The 15773-nt window shown below is 38.7% G+C and overlaps 1 protein-coding gene across 1 annotated transcript in view; it reads left to right on the top strand.

The window, feature by feature from the left end:
* MED13 (mediator complex subunit 13) overlaps positions 1-15773 on the top strand; it is a 54897-nt gene that overhangs the window by 33705 nt on the left and 5419 nt on the right. The window contains exons 10-21 of the mRNA XM_082008664.1: positions 3826-4042; positions 4952-5036; positions 5395-5516; positions 6718-6808; positions 6982-7196; positions 7664-7860; positions 9112-10028; positions 11492-11659; positions 12766-12989; positions 13546-13735; positions 14273-14738; positions 15415-15634. Coding sequence (XP_081864790.1) covers positions 3826-4042; positions 4952-5036; positions 5395-5516; positions 6718-6808; positions 6982-7196; positions 7664-7860; positions 9112-10028; positions 11492-11659; positions 12766-12989; positions 13546-13735; positions 14273-14738; positions 15415-15634 — 3112 coding nt within the window. The remainder of the gene's footprint in view (positions 1-3825; positions 4043-4951; positions 5037-5394; positions 5517-6717; positions 6809-6981; positions 7197-7663; positions 7861-9111; positions 10029-11491; positions 11660-12765; positions 12990-13545; positions 13736-14272; positions 14739-15414; positions 15635-15773) is intronic.

Genomic DNA, 15773 nt, shown 5'->3' with positions numbered 1-15773 from the left:
GATTATACTTGTGAAATGTGAGTATGAAGTAGTCAAATATGTAGTAAGACATTCCAGCTTTTTCTTGTTAGAAGTCTGTTTTAGCAGATGTCAATGAAATTTATTTTTCTACTGTAAAATTAATCTGTAGACAAATTGTTCCTATTTTGGGACTTAGTCCCACATGAAAGAAAAAAAAAATTCTCATTTTAATACTTGCTTTCTTCATTATTTGAAGAACGCATGGATGGTCTCAGATGCAGACTTACCCTATTAAAGATAAAGTTTCTTCAGCCTCAGTTCTGCTTTTGTCTTTATTTAGAAGAGCCCTTAAATTTTGAAAGCTGGTGTTTAGCTTCCTCGTTGTTCCCATCAGCCATTTAATCTGGTTTCCTGGAAGATGTTAACTTTAATGTAGGCTGCAACTACTTTCTAGTATCAGAAGTTTCTCTTTGGGATGAGTGACATAAACTGGTGTACTCGCACATGAGGCTTAAGGATTTGAGGTTATCATTCAAAGAAAACAAGTGACTGGTATGTCTATTGTTACTGCTCTTGGACCTCAGATCACGTGGGAAACCCTTGTTCATTAAACAAAGTTTGTTTAACTTGAGATATTGAGACAGTCAGACTAGATCCTTGTTAGAACTTTAGCCTTCGAGCTACAGGAAATGTATTTGAGAACATGTATGTATTTAACGTAAGCTAATATTGCCTTGAATTAAAGTATGGGTCATCTATAGTTATTTTAAAAAAGGGTTTTTGTTGACTAAATAGAATTTATTTCTGAAAGCTAGTGTCATCTAGCACCAGGTTTTAACATGTTCTGCTTTGCTGCTGTCTGTTTCAGTCGGGTTAAGGGAATTGGTCACTTTTTTGATACTGCCTAAGTTTTAATAAATTATGGAGCTTAGAGGCAATGGAGGAAAAGAATAGCACTAGTGATTTTTTTTTTTTAGTGTTAAAACTTACATTTGAGCTCTGTTTTACTGCAGAATGAATCAACATGAGTTTTCTTTACCAGTTAAAGCAAAACCTCCCCAGAAAAGACACACTCCCCCCCACCGCCCCAACCCCCCAAACCACTACCAAACAAACAAAAAAGCCCAACATAAGAAAAAAAAACCTGAAACAAAACCATTCAGCCTTCTGGGTTGTGTCTCCTTTGCTGTTGTACTGCGTAAGAAATTATTCCTGTCATCCATCTTTTACAACACTTCCTTGTGAGGACATGCTGCAGGAGAAGGATGGTAACGGGAAGCAACAGATGCCGACAGGACTGTTAATAGCAGCGTGAACTTAACGTGATTGGGACCTGGACGCAGAGGTGACAAACTTTGGCTTAGGGTTGTGATTGCGGGTTTAAAAAATGCATCTTGAATGCACCCAGAGTTGCCTCAATCAACTCACTTGCTGTTGATTATTTTTGGCCCAAAATTTTTTGTTGTTGTTGAGGTGAAGAAGACTCTTACTGTGATCGGTATCAAAATATTGAGGGTTTTTTCTTTTCTGCTGGTTTTTTGTGGGTTGTGTTTTGTTGTTTTTTTTTTTTTAGGGGTTAGTGTACTTAATTTGTGGTAGAAGAGTTGAAGCAGCTATTCACAAGACTGAAATTTTATGTTAATTTTCTGTTTCATTGCTGGCAGTGGAAAGCCACTGATGGCAGTCACGTTGACCTTGCTGCGTAGGAAAGCTGTGAGAAGAAGTAAATATGCTGTAGCTGTTGGTCTGTTCTTGTACACATTTTCTTAGCCGTATCTTTTATGTTCACCATTTAAGAGTTTACATTAGCTAGTACGTGTCTCAACTCTTTCAAGATACGCATTTATAGAATCTTGTTGTTTGGTTTGTGGTTTTTTTTTTTTGCCTTGAATTCATTTCAGCCAACCAGACAGAGAAAGATATGCTCTACTTCAAAATTTTCTTGTATGGCTTCTAGCTTTATTTAACAACTTACTGAACATACTTTCCACTCCCCCCCCCCCCCCAAGTATCTGGCTATTAACTTCTCTTCCTCTGTGGTGGTCAAAAATACTGGAAAGTGCTACTTGCTCTCGCTGTGTATTTTTCCTGGTGTTTAATTCTTTGTTCCTAGAGAGTTGTTCCCATCATTCTTCCCACTCCCCCAACCCCCTGATAATTTTTTGCAGGATTTTGAAAAAAGGAAATCCTCAATTCCATCAAGTGCTACTCTAGACATAAATGCTGATGGTGCTTGACACAAGGCTGCACCCATTGCCCTGTTGTCTGGGGTGTGCATGCTGTGGTGGTCATGCCTAACACAAGATTTTAATAAGCACAGATGACCAGCTAGATGGATTTGACAATGTTGTTGGCTGTGAGGCATCTTCTTGGAAAGCTTATTTCTAGGAAGTTTCTTGACAAAGTAAAACTTTCTGTGTCCTGGCTCATACCGCATAGTTGACAGGGATGTGCAAGGCAGCAAGGAGGACGAGGAATCGCCGTGCATTTTGTGTGCAGAGTTTCAAGGCTGAACTCTTCGAATTGTTCTGTATGAGGCTTTTCTTTCTCTCTGGTCTCCCAGAGGGGAAATGTAAACCTGTCTTACTCTAAACTCCAGATTAGAGTCTGCATCTAGGCTGCAACAAGCCCTACTAATTGTGAGACACATTAGTTTCTTACGGGATAGCATTTCCTTTTGGATAGAGGCTTGAGAAGGGAAAGAATAGGTATGTTGGAACCTGTGTTTGGACTTGAAGTATCCCTCTGTAGTCTTCGTCCTTGCAACATCCCTGTTTCATTTCATGCGTGAGACTTCTGTAAATGCTTTTCACTGGTCATTCTGTTGCTTTTTGGGAGGGAGGGGGTTCTTGGGGCAAGAAGAAATGGTGTGCCTACGTTAGTCTGACACTCCTGACATACTTGTCGTCTTTGAAGGAATACCTTTCTCACATGGTCCCTTTTGTATACTGGGATACAGAAAATAGAGTTTCTTTAGGGGCAGAAGGTAGAGGGGCATATGTATAGCTAATAAGCATAACATAGTTTTCCAGTTGCCAACATCTGTTTTTGTTGGTGCAGTGTTATATCTGTGAAGCTAATAAACCTGATACAAAAACTTAATTTGTGTACTTAAGAACTCCATTTTTGTCTCCAAATCTTAAGAAAAGAAAAATGCTTACAAAGGCAAATATGTTTTTATTACTCTTATTAGTACATTAGATATTGCTGTGTTGCAAGCTTCATTTGTATTGATAGAAGTGATATAAATAACTACTAAACATAGTGGCATTTGTATGCTTTAGTAGTGGTCATTGCTTGGGCTTTTCGGTTAGCCTGGCTTTGTGTACAACAGAGTGTTGGTCTGTTTGTTGTATTAGACAAAGCCGGCTGTTGCGAGGGTTGGCATACTTTCTATGCTTAAATGAATTAAATGTTCAGGAATTACATTCTTAAAATACAGAAAATTCAAGTTTAATCCCTTCTTTCTGATCACTTTTTTGGGCATGGATGGGGAATGGCAATGAGTAATTTTTTTAACCTGGTGAGTTTTTTAGTGGCTATAGATAGTTTAATACATTTGTACTTTATAATAAATGACAGCTACAACCTGGGATAAATTACTAATCTTTATCTGAATTGACAGTGCTTGTGGAGAGATGGGCAGAATGAATCACATTGCTGTATCTGACATGTGTAAGGAGGTTATATTAAATGAATAATGATCTAATCTTTTTCCCAAAAAGTTGTCTGAAGCTGGGGTGGAAAGGAAGAAAGTCGGAAGGGAAGATGAAGTTATTCTTGTAAAGGCTGTGTGATAGCAAAAATATTTCCACATTATAAATGATAAATAATATTTTGTGACTTTTTTTTTCTTCTGTACAGATTAATGGTGCAATGTAGGAAACCTTTAAAGGTTTCAGATGAACTGGTGCAACAGTATCAGAGTAAAAACCAATACCTAGCAGCAGTAGCGACGGAAGCTGACCAGGAACCTGAAATCGATCCTTATGCCTTCGTTGATGGTGATGTGGAATTCTTATTTCCTGATAGTAAAAAAGATAGGCAGAACATTGAGAGGGAAGCTGGGAAGAAACACAAGGTGAGTAAAGGAGTGAGGATACAAATCGGTGATGAGGTTAAAACAAACTGCTTTAGTCACCAAATATAATTTGAATCCTTCCCTGTCTATTTAGAAGTACATTTAAAAAAATGTATTCGAGCTGAAATGATCAATGAAATTATGCAGCCTGCCTCTAGCTACACCTAAACTTTTTTGGCACACTGGTGATGCTCGTGCATTAGGGTTTATGCTTGTACTGGGGGAACACTGCTGGATCGGAACAAAAATCAGTCTGGCTCAGTAGCTGTTCTGTAGAAATGGGTGGTAGCAGGTGCTTAGGGAAGAGAGGAGGAGCAAGGCAAGTGCTTTGTTCACGTGTGGAAAGGTTTGGGGGTAGGTGAGGTGAACTCTGGCTGGTTGCCTGGACAGTGAATTGAATTATTTGTCTTACGCTTTAGCCAGTTCCAGCTATATGAGGCTGCTACATAAAACAAAAGTACACCCTCCAAAAAAGGAGAAAATATAACTGCATTGGGAACTTGTATATGAAAGAAATTTGTTTATTAGGACTGGTTGTGTCTGTATGTACTCCTGGTATTGAGAGTTTTCATTCAATAACCAGTATAGTTAATGTATAGCATTTGATATCAAGTGTTTTTCAATAAGGTGTTGTAGCAAGAATCCATAGCTTGCTTTTTAAATTTATCCCCACCCCAAAACCTAAGATACACATTCATATGTGCGTATTGCTGGCATGGTGTCTATTCCAAGCTTCCTTCTCCCTGAGCAAGTACCACTAACCAGACCTCCAGACTACACCTGGCTGAGCTAGAAGGCTAATGACAACCTGATACTTCTGATATGTACCAGAATTCCCATAGGGAGGTAAATTGTCCCCCACCTCCCCAGTTAATTTAAGCAAACTTCTCTACCTTTTTTTTTAAATAGGCTGAGGATGGGACATCTGGTGTTACAGTTTTATCCCATGAAGGAGAGGATGCGATGTCTCTATTTAGTCCTTCTGTCAAGCAAGGTAAAGAGACTTTTTCTCCCTCTGCTTTTAATTGTGCTATGTTAATGATCTCTTGAATAGTCAATAGATTCTAATAGGCTCCTAACCTTTTACTTTATGGCTTGTATTTCCCTGTCCTTTCAGAATTAGGAATCTGCGTGGAACACATTTGCTTTGTTGCACCTTGCAAATAAATGTTGGCTATAAATCCAAATGTTATAAATTTGAAGGGACCTCACTTACGTGTAAGATAGTTGAGTGGAACTGAGAACATACTCTTCCCTCCACCCTAACTGTGGAAATAGTTCTTAAGATGTCTTTATTTTTTTTAATGAATATATATTGCCAGTGTTTTTGTAACGTTTGTTTTTCTTTGTAGATGCCCAACGTATTGCTGCTCATGCTCGCACTGCATCAACTAGCCTGTTCCATGAAACAGACTTAGTGGTCTCTTACACTGACCTTGACAATCTCTTCAATTCTGATGAAGATGAACTAACAGTAAGTGATGTGCAAATGTAATGGCAGCTGCTAGACAAAAACCTGCAAGGAACAATTATGGTTTTTTGTGGTTTTGGCTTGGCTTGTTTTTTTTGGCATTTGTAGGAGAGGTTGAAACACATGCGTATAAGCAAGTGTAGTGGCTCCTCTAGAGCAGACATACTGTTCTGGTTGACTGCTACAATCACATTTTGATACAAACAAGCTTCTGATCTTACACCCTTACTATCCAGACAGCGTATCCTTCTCGAATACAGCTTTAGTTATAATTTTACAGATTTGACAGTGGTACTAGTGCTCTTTTCCTTATGGTCTAGGTTCTGTTCAGCTAGTCAATAAAGGATGTTCTGAAAAAAAACGAAAACTTCTGAAAGAGAAGAGGCATTTAAACACGTGGACGTTCTGCCAAATAAGCTGCTTCGCTGCAGTAGCTATTTTCTTGGAACAGTTTCTCTTGCAGTCTCTGATAGCTCTGAATCCATTATCTTTCTAGTTTCTATTTCAATACAGTTTGTAATCAGTTGTCTTTTCTGAACTGTACTTTGCTCCATACTTAATTCTAAATCTCCTTAAGCAGACAAAATGCCCATCAACTTTACATGGGAGGTGTAGCTGAGTAGGGGCTGAAGGATCTTAATAGCCATCAAAGGTCGTCATTGTATAAAGCAAGTGTATTTGCTTTTAAACCTGAAGACTCTTATTTTCTATAGACTTTAGTACTGTCTAAACATCATAAAATATCTCTTGTTCTTTTAATTTCAACAGCTTTTCTTCCCTGTACCTCTTGTTCCAGGATTTGTGTTTCTCTATCTTTTCTATTCCTGTTCATGTGGTAACATCAGTAATGTTAGCATGGCTTTGGGAGTGTGTATTTTTTTTTTTCTGATAGATTGTGGGCAGCCCTATTTAGCTTTTTTTAATATGTCTGCTAACAGGCTGAGAGTTACTTTATAACTGGTCTTTCATTTTAATAGCATCATGACTTGATGGGAGAGCATTCTCTGAGTTACAACTATTAAGGGAGGACAAGAGTAACCCCAACTACTAGCATTGGGCTTCTGACATATTTTAATTTTTCTAAATATTACATAGTGTCTCAGCTTTGTATGTTCATTGCACATGAAATGTCCTGTTAGCAAGAAATACAAACGTGTGTTCATGTCTGAAGTGATTATATTACAATACTTCTTTTCTTTCTTAGCCTGGATCTAAAAGAACAGTGAATGGTGCTGATGACAAATCCAACTGCAAAGAGGCAAAAGCAGGAAATCTAGACCCACTGTCATGCATAAGTAAGCTTTATTTGTGTTTTTTGTAAATAGAATACTAGCTCTAAACATTTGATTGTTAATATGTTGTGGGAATTTGTACACATAGACTTCACTTGCCCTACTGAAATTTTAAGACAGAGAAAATACTTCAAAATGTTTTCATGCTCTAAAGCCTACTTCTAATCTGAAATTAGGCACTGCAGATCTCCATAAAATGTATCCAACTCCACCCTCATTGGAACAACATATTATGGGATTTTCTCCCATGAACATGAATAATAAAGAATATGGCAGTATGGACACTACACTTGGAGGAACAATACTTGAAGGGAATAGCTCTAGTGTGGGAGCTCAGTTCAGAATTGAAGTAGATGAGGGTTTCTGCAGCCCCAAACCTGCTGAAATAAAGGTAGGTAGTGCTGATAGTCTTGATAAATGTTTCTAATGATTATTCTTCAGTTTATTACTTGATCATGAATAGGAACTGTGGGAAATTCAGTACAATTTGTAACTTGTGTCCTGGGGTAGGTAATGAATGTTCTAATAAGTGGTATATAGGATTTTATCACTTAAACTTCAAGTGATAGAGTAATCACTTGATTACTTCAAGAAAGAGTAATACATAATTGGCCATTAGTAAGCTGAAGGAGTACATTTCGGTAATTGTAGTTAATTGTTTTGTGTTGGCATATTTCTTTTTGGAGAACCACGGGTGTGAATGATGTGTGTATAAATCTAAATTTCCCTTTTGCAGCTATATCAGGATTTCATATTGAAGAATTAATGCTTGAACTTAGTCACATTTTTTTGAGAAGCATTTTAATTGCTGAAATGATCTAATTTACATGCTGATGCTTTACCATGTCTAACTTCTAGGATTATTCTTATGTTTATAAACCTGAGAATTGTCAAGCTTTAGTGGGATGTTCCATGTTTGCGCCACTGAAGACTCTTCCCAGCCAGTGTCTTCCTCCCATTAAACTGCCAGAAGAATGCATTTATCGCCAGAGTTGGACTGTGGGAAAGTTGGATTTACTTCCCCCGGGACCTGCCATGCCATTCATCAAAGATGGGTATGACCTGTGCCACAAATCGTAGAATCTTTAAGCTTTGTAAGGTGGTCAGCTTAAATCTTTAAGCTTTGTAAGATGGTCAGTTAGCCACACTATAGGAAGTACCCCTAAATTAATTATTTATTTAGATCTGTAATGAGAAATATTTGTAAAGACACACTGTGTTTATACAACTGACAAGAGCCTTGAAAAAAAATCCTCATGATTAAACCTTACTGTAAGAGACTGTCTTCTCAAATAGCTTCTTAACTGTGCATACATTTTATTCATTGTCTCACTTAAAGGTTTCTTAGGGAAGCTTAATGGTGCAAGTCCAGTTTTAACAAGTAATGAAGATGGTAACAACCAAGATAAATGTAAACTTGGGACTTCGTTCTTGTGGTGCTGTTGTAGGTACTTCAAGGACTTAGTAGGTGGTGCTTCTGTTTCTTAAATAATTTTCTTAAATGGCAGTAATCTCAGCTGTATTGGGACTAGGAGGACATTTCTTTTGATTGGAAGCTATGCCTAGTGTGACATTGCCTGGTAACAGTAGTACTGCAGTAGGCATTTCTGTAATCTGATAGTGATTGTTTTGCTGGCAGATCTTCTTGAAGAAAATATTTACTCCTCTTTCTCTTTTGCATTAGTAGCTGGTATAAATGGATTAGGCAAGAAGGAGGCTATGTATGTATTGATAAAATTACATGACTGGTAAATCTTGGAGTAGATCCTGATGTTGCTTCTGTTAGGTTCATTCATAAGCAATATATTTCCAGGTCTCATTAGTCTTATAGGTCTTTGGAGATACTCAGCTGCTTAGGAAAGAAAATGTTTCCAGGTGATGCTTTCCTCATGGATCCAGCTGAACCTGCTGTTGATAGGCATGGTATATCTTTCTTAGTGTGTGTCAATACAATGTGTAAATAAAACATGAACGAAAACGTGTCCTTTAGACTCCATACAACCACAGAATTTATAATTTATTCTGACCACACTTGTTTCTTGGAAGCTTTGTGCAAAGGAAGAGGCGAAAGGAGGTGGGAAAAGATTCTTTAACAGTGCTGTCAGTGGGAGTCTTGCAAAGTCTTTTAGAGCAAATGCTCTTGAAGTTCATTAGGGAATGAAAATTCTGCTGTGGATTACAAAAGACTAGCTTAAAAAAGCAAATATTAATTAGGAAGGTTCTTCTTCAGAAATTTGAGACTTAAAATTTCAAAACCAGTATGCTGTGTACTTAAAGTATTTCCTTCTTCTTATGGCTGCTATTAGTGATGGAAGCACTATGGATCAAGAGTATGGCCCTGCATACACGCCGCAAACTCATACTCCGTTTGGGATGCCACCAAGTAGTGCACCTCCCAGTAACAGTGGAGCTGGAATTCTTCCCTCTCCTTCCACCCCTCGTTTCCCAACTCCTAGAACACCGAGGACTCCTCGAACACCTCGTGGAGCTGGTGGACCTGCAAGTGCACAGGGTTCAGTCAAATATGAGAACTCCGATTTATACTCACCAGCTTCCACACCATCAACATGCAGACCGCTTAATTCTGTTGAACCTGCAACTGTGCCTTCCATTCCAGAGGCACACAGTCTTTATGTGAATCTCATCCTCTCAGAGTCTGTAATGAATCTCTTCAAAGACTGTAACTTTGACAGCTGCTGCATATGTGTTTGCAATATGAACATCAAAGGTGCTGATGTTGGAGTTTACATTCCTGATCCAACACAAGAGGCCCAGTATAGATGTACCTGTGGTTTCAGTGCTGTTATGAATAGAAAATTTGGCAACAGTTCTGGCCTGTTCCTTGAAGATGAATTGGATATCCTAGGACGTAATACAGAGTGTGGCAAAGAAGCAGAAAAACGCTTTGAAGCTCTCAGAGCTACTTCTATTGAACATGGCAGTGGAGGACTGAAAGAACCTGAGAAACTGCCCGATGAGTTAATACTGTTGCTGCAGGATCAATGCACCAACTTGTTCTCACCGTTTGGAGCAGCAGATCAAGATTCCATTCCTAAAGTTGGTGCAGTTAGCAACCTGGTACGTGTTGAAGAAAGGGATTGTTGCAATGACTGCTACTTAGCCTTGGAACATGGACGGCAGTTCATGGACAATATGTCAGGAGGGAAGGTTGATGAAGCACTTGTGAAAACTACTTGCTTACACCACTGGTCAAAAAGAAACGGTAAATACTGAAAACAACTTACTTTCTACTTGTCCACCTGTGAACATTTTTTAAGGGTTTGGTTTTTGTGTTTTTCACTTGTGAATATTGGATGCTTAAGACTTTTTTTTTTTTTCCACCTGCATGCTTGCGTAAACTTTGATTTTAATGGTGTTCAGAATAACCATTCCTCTTGCGTTCTGTGCTGGTACGATACACCAAGCAGAGCATAGGCCTTGGCTACCATCAGTTGTAAATTCCTAACATAAATTTGAAGTGTAATGTAAGACCACAGTAACTGTCCATAACACTTCACTAGGCTTATTCTTTTAAAGCAGCTTTTGGCGACTGCATCTACAGAGGCTCTGTGGAATGAGTGTACATAGGAAGTGTAGGTGGTTCAAATGGTGACTGTATTGTCAAGGCTGCTGAGGCAGAATTAAACAAGATCTATGATTCAGCTGGCTTCCCCCCCATCTTTAAGGGGGCAGCAGCAGTAGTTTAATGGCGTGTGTGGCAAATAAAGCATTATTGTAGCCTTCACTGTATGTTGGATCTCCAGAGATCCTTTTTTTTTTTTTTCTTTTTTCTTTTTTCATTCTAGGGCCTGGCTAATGACATATTGTCTCATGGAATACCCTTTGTTGTGTGTATTTGCATACTTCTCCGCTCAGTAACAGTCTTTTCAAGTAGCAACTCTAGCAGGGTACAGTAAAATGTGAAACTTAGATAACAGTTAGCTGCGATTCATAGCTGTTAACGAGGATGAGGAGGACTAACAGTAAAACACAGCTAAGTTTCTGTGTGTCGGTGGGGGAATAAGTTCAAACCCAGGCTATGGATAAAACAATGTTTTCAGGCACCCAGGAGAAGACTCAGTGTTACTGTGACTTTGGTATGTAGGATAAAAAGATGTAAGATACTTTTAAGGGGAAGGCTTTGAAATTACAGCCGTACCAAATTTTGTGTCAGCTTTTTATTCTCGAACGCTGTACATTAAATGGCATAGCGGTGGCAAGCTGATGGAACGGGCTGTGACTGTTTCAGGCTTCCCTCGACTTCTGTGAAGTGAGCGCTGTGTGGCAGTCTGCCTAACCATCCTTTATTTGGAGGGACAGCCCTGTAGTTTAGGGTGTTGTACAACAAGCATGTTTGTTGCTTTTTTTTTTTTTTTTTAAATTTTAGGCTTTTTGCCCTTAATTTAAATCATTGGATGGTAAGGCTTTCAAGGGAAAAAACTCTACAGGGGGGAAAAAAAAAATCATCTTGTTTCTTTTAAGTGGCTGAGAGGGGAAAAAGGAGAACTCTAAGTCTATGTGCTTAACTTTTTTATATCATGGCCTTTGGGTGGCCGGCGTGTACGTTTCAGAAGACAGTGACCTTGCTTAAAATCAAGGTGGTTTAGGATTTTGGGTTGTTTGTGGAGGGCTTTGTTGTATCCTGTTACTGCGGTAGGCCTTGACAATTTTTTTTTGTCCTTTCAGTTGTGGATGTGAGCATGCAGTGTTCTCAGGACATCCTTCGTATGCTCCTCTCGCTCCAGCCAGTTCTTCAGGACGCAATTCAGAAAAAGCGAACGGTCCGGTCTTGGGGTGTGCAAGGTCCCCTCACATGGCAACAGTTTCACAAAATGGCTGGCAGAGGCTCTTACGGTAAACTGCTGTGCGGATTCTTGTCTGTTAATCTCTACTTGATCCGGCCACCAAACCTCAGTGTCTGGATGCTGTGCAGCCTGTTGGAATTCTAAACAGCATTTGACCTTTCTTTTAAACTAACAAGACCTACTAGACAGGGGAGAATTCTTCTTGTCAGAAAACCAGAAAATATTTATATTCTTTAAAACAGTAAATTAATTCAAGATACGTGTATTTAAAATTAACAGCTTCAATTGCTGTGTTTATATGCACCTGACACTTCTCCAAGTGAGGGACTGAAATTGCAAAGGTGGATTTAACGTTGAAACCAGTAATTTCTGTGGGTTTTTTTACTCAAAAGAATTACTCTGCTTTAATTACTAAAAAAAATAGCATAGTTAAAAATACTAGCTTTGAGATGCTTGCAAAGGGTGCTTTATTGCTCAGTAGTTTCAGAACTATGTTGGAGATCTGAGGTTATCCAGTGCGTTGTCTGTGATCAATATTTGGAGCGGCCAACACTTTTGCAGATTTGGCCAATGCACGTTTACAGATACAAGGTAAATGTTGTGCACTCAAGATTTAGACTGACTTCATTAGCATAAGAGATTGACTTACCACTATGTAGAAGAGTGACCTGTCACCAGCAGATCTTTTGTAGATATATTTAGAACATGGTAATTCTACATTTAGGGTACATGTAAATGCATGTTTTTAAGTGTTTTCTTTCCTTCTGTGGTCCTTTACATATCTGCTTAGACTATTTACATACCTTTCCCCTCTTTTTGATCACTCTGTGGGGAAGGCTTCCTGGACAGTAAAGATCTGTCGCTGATTGTCTATATACTGATAGAAATATTAAACAACCGTGGAACTTCTTTTTGAGGCTGTGAGAGATTTCGAATAAAAATAATGCATTGTAGCTTTTTTGCAGAGGGTTGGATCATAAGTGCAGATTTTTCATTTGTATCTGTTAAAATGAGAACTATTCCATTTATAATCAGTGCTACTTCCTGTTAGATGCTGGGAACGCTGGTGTTTGTTCTATTCATATTTCCTAGAAGCAGGGTGTTAATTTTAAGCTTTCTGCTTAATATGTTGGAAAATGTGTCTTGCTTTTCCAGGAACTGATGAGTCCCCAGAACCACTGCCAATCCCAACATTTTTGCTGGGATATGATTACGACTTTCTGGTGCTGTCTCCATTTGCATTGCCGTATTGGGAGAGGCTGATGTTGGAACCTTACGGATCTCAAAGAGATGTTGCTTATGTTGTGGTGTGCCCTGAGAATGAGGCTCTGCTCAATGGAGCAAGAAGCTTCTTTAGGGATCTGACTGCAATATACGAGGTACATTATTCATGGCAGTTAGCAGTGAAAAGGGTTTTCAAAAGACTGTTTCTAATACATACTCAGAACTACTTATCAGCCTTATCTCGGATGATATAGATGCACAGAACGCTGTATCGGCTGCTAGAAAGGATTTTAGGAATGGGCACTTCGAAGATAAGGGTTGTTCATGCTGCTCACCATTCCTTTTAGTAATGGCTGTTTTGAGAGTCTTTATCCGATAAACGCCACTCAGTGGTAAAACTCTGTATTACCACTTTAATTGTTTTAGCTACATTTAATTAATTAAATGCATGTATTACTTGAATTGTAATTAAGACTAGAGTAGATGATGTATCAGCCTGTTTTTCTTGCATTTAGGAAAATCTGAAAGTAAACCATAAAATCACTGTAAAATATTTCATACTGGTGTAGTATTCTAGAATTAAAACGTTGCTTTGGAATATCATGACTAAACTATGAGTTCTCTGTCTCTATGCTCTTTTGTGTGATATTTAACAGTTTTCAAGGCTTACGAATTCGTTATCTTGCATCTTCTGTTTTACTTTCTTTGCAGTCATGCAGGCTTGGTCAACACAGACCTATCTGTAAGTTACTGCCTGATGGGATCATGAGAGTTGGACCTACTGCTTCAAAGAAACTTTCTGAGAAGCTGGTCACAGAATGGTTCTCACAGACAGCTAATGCCAACAATGAAGCATTTTCCAAACTCAAACTATATGCACAAGTTTGCAGATATGAGCTGGGTATGGAATCTTTTTTTCACGTTTCTTATCTCATAGAATTCCTACTTACCCTATTCTGGTAGAGGAGAGGAAATCATTGCATGTATTCATTGAGTTGTATTGTTTGCTGCAGTTTTCTGGTTTTAAGCTTGGGGGGAAGAAAAATCCAAAACCTCCATATAGTTAGCTATGTGCTAAAATGGCTTCTTATTATCTAAGGGAATGGCAGTGTTGCTGCCTGACAGGGACTTTGGCTGTCTTTTTGTATTGGTGACTTAGATTCTGAAGCACTGATTTCTAGCAATTCAGCATGGCTGGAAAAAAAAAAAAAGTTTAAAATAGATTTCTGGATATTTCTGAAGGAGTCTTATGAGAATACTAGAATTTGAAAATTTAATGCAGGTATTTTAATTTGAGAAGTAAAATTCTCAAATTTTACTAATTTGAGACGCTAAGCGTTTGCTCTCTGTTTTGTTAAAACTATAGACTTACATAGATGAAGTATGCTTAAAAATACCTGCAATATAAAATTTAAGCTTTTTTTATTTCTCGTTTTAGGTCCTTATCTTGCTTCTCAGCCTTTGGACAATTCTTTACTTTCCCAAACAAATCTGGTCCCTCCCTCCAGCCAGCCAGCCTCTGCTCTGCCCCCAGTGACAGCTAACGCTGGAAATCCTAACACTCCGTCGTCTGCTCCTGCAGCTCCCACCAGTAGTACTATGACAGTGACATCAAACAGTGCCATGTCTTCTGCAGCTACTACAGCTAATTCAACGTTGACTACCACTGCCCCATCCTCCTCTTCTGCCAGTATAGGCAGTGGGATACCAACAAGCAAGCCTTCTTCATTTCCACCTTTTAGCAGTATGAACAATACCGCTTCTGCCTCCCTGCCCACTCAGGCTGCAACAGTCCAAAATGGGCAAACAGGAGGACAGCAGCAACAGCCAACACTGCAGACGGCAGGGATGGCTGGAGATACTACTTCAGCACCTGCACAGCCCCATCCAGAGGTTTCTGAAAGGTAATGAACTGCAGAGTCAAACCTTCTTCGGCTAAAAATAACCCCTCAGCTCAACGAATGTGAACCTATTAATGCCTCACTCTTGTCCCCTTGATAAAAACCCTATATTTCTATTCTCCTCACCAGGCTGCTTTTTAGGGAAAATGAGAGTTCATTCATGGTGGAGCTGAACTTTTTGGTTCCAGTCTTAGCTGCAGTTCTAACTGCATCTCAGGGTCTGCTGAGGTACAAAAATAAACTTTCTCTTTTTTTTCTTCTCTCTCTAAAGAGAGAAAATTTCACCAAACTACTCACTTCTGTCATTTAAAGGGGTGTGTGTGTGTGTGTGTGTGTGGGAATAGATAACTGGCACCATCTTAAAGTTCTACTTTCTGTTATCAAAGTTATAGTAGTAAAGACGGCTCTTACTGAGAGGCTGACCTTGTAGGTATTCTTGTTTCCCAGTTGAAGCAATAGAACTATGTGCTGTTGAGCTTCTGTAATGAAGAAGGCTAAAAAAAAGACAAGCAATACTGAGTTGCTGATAAGCTCACATATAAAAATGAGTTAAAAGACTGTTTCTTACAACACGGTTGACTCAAAGGTCTTTCAGATTAATATTTGACAATTTGATCTTAGTTTTAAAGTAAACATAAATCTTAGCTTTTTGTAACTGGTTTCAAAATTTCATTTCCAGCACTATGGATCGTGATAAAGTTGGAGTCCCTACAGATGGAGATTCACATGCTATCACCTATCCACCTGCAATTGTAGTTTACATAATTGATCCTTTTACATATGAAAAAAAGGATGAGAACAGTAGCTCATCTAGTTTGTGGACTCTTGGACTTCTGCGCTGCTTTTTAGAGATGGTTCAGGTTCTTCCTCCTCACATCAAGAATATAATTTCTGTGCAGGTGAGCCAACATTTATAGAAACATGCCAAACAAAGTATTTTTGGTTTTGGCTGTGTTTTGGAGGCAATAGTGCCCTCAAGGTGAAAGTTTAATTTGCTTTGTAAACATTACTCGCTGTTCGACAGATGTTAAATCATGA

The sequence above is a fragment of the Phaethon aethereus genome (genome assembly GCF_964289735.1).
Source record: "Phaethon aethereus genome assembly, chromosome: 19".
Classification (NCBI taxonomy): Eukaryota; Metazoa; Chordata; class Aves; order Phaethontiformes; family Phaethontidae; genus Phaethon; species Phaethon aethereus.
Note: the sequence above shows the minus strand (reverse complement) of the source record. Positions and strands in the feature narration are given on the sequence as shown.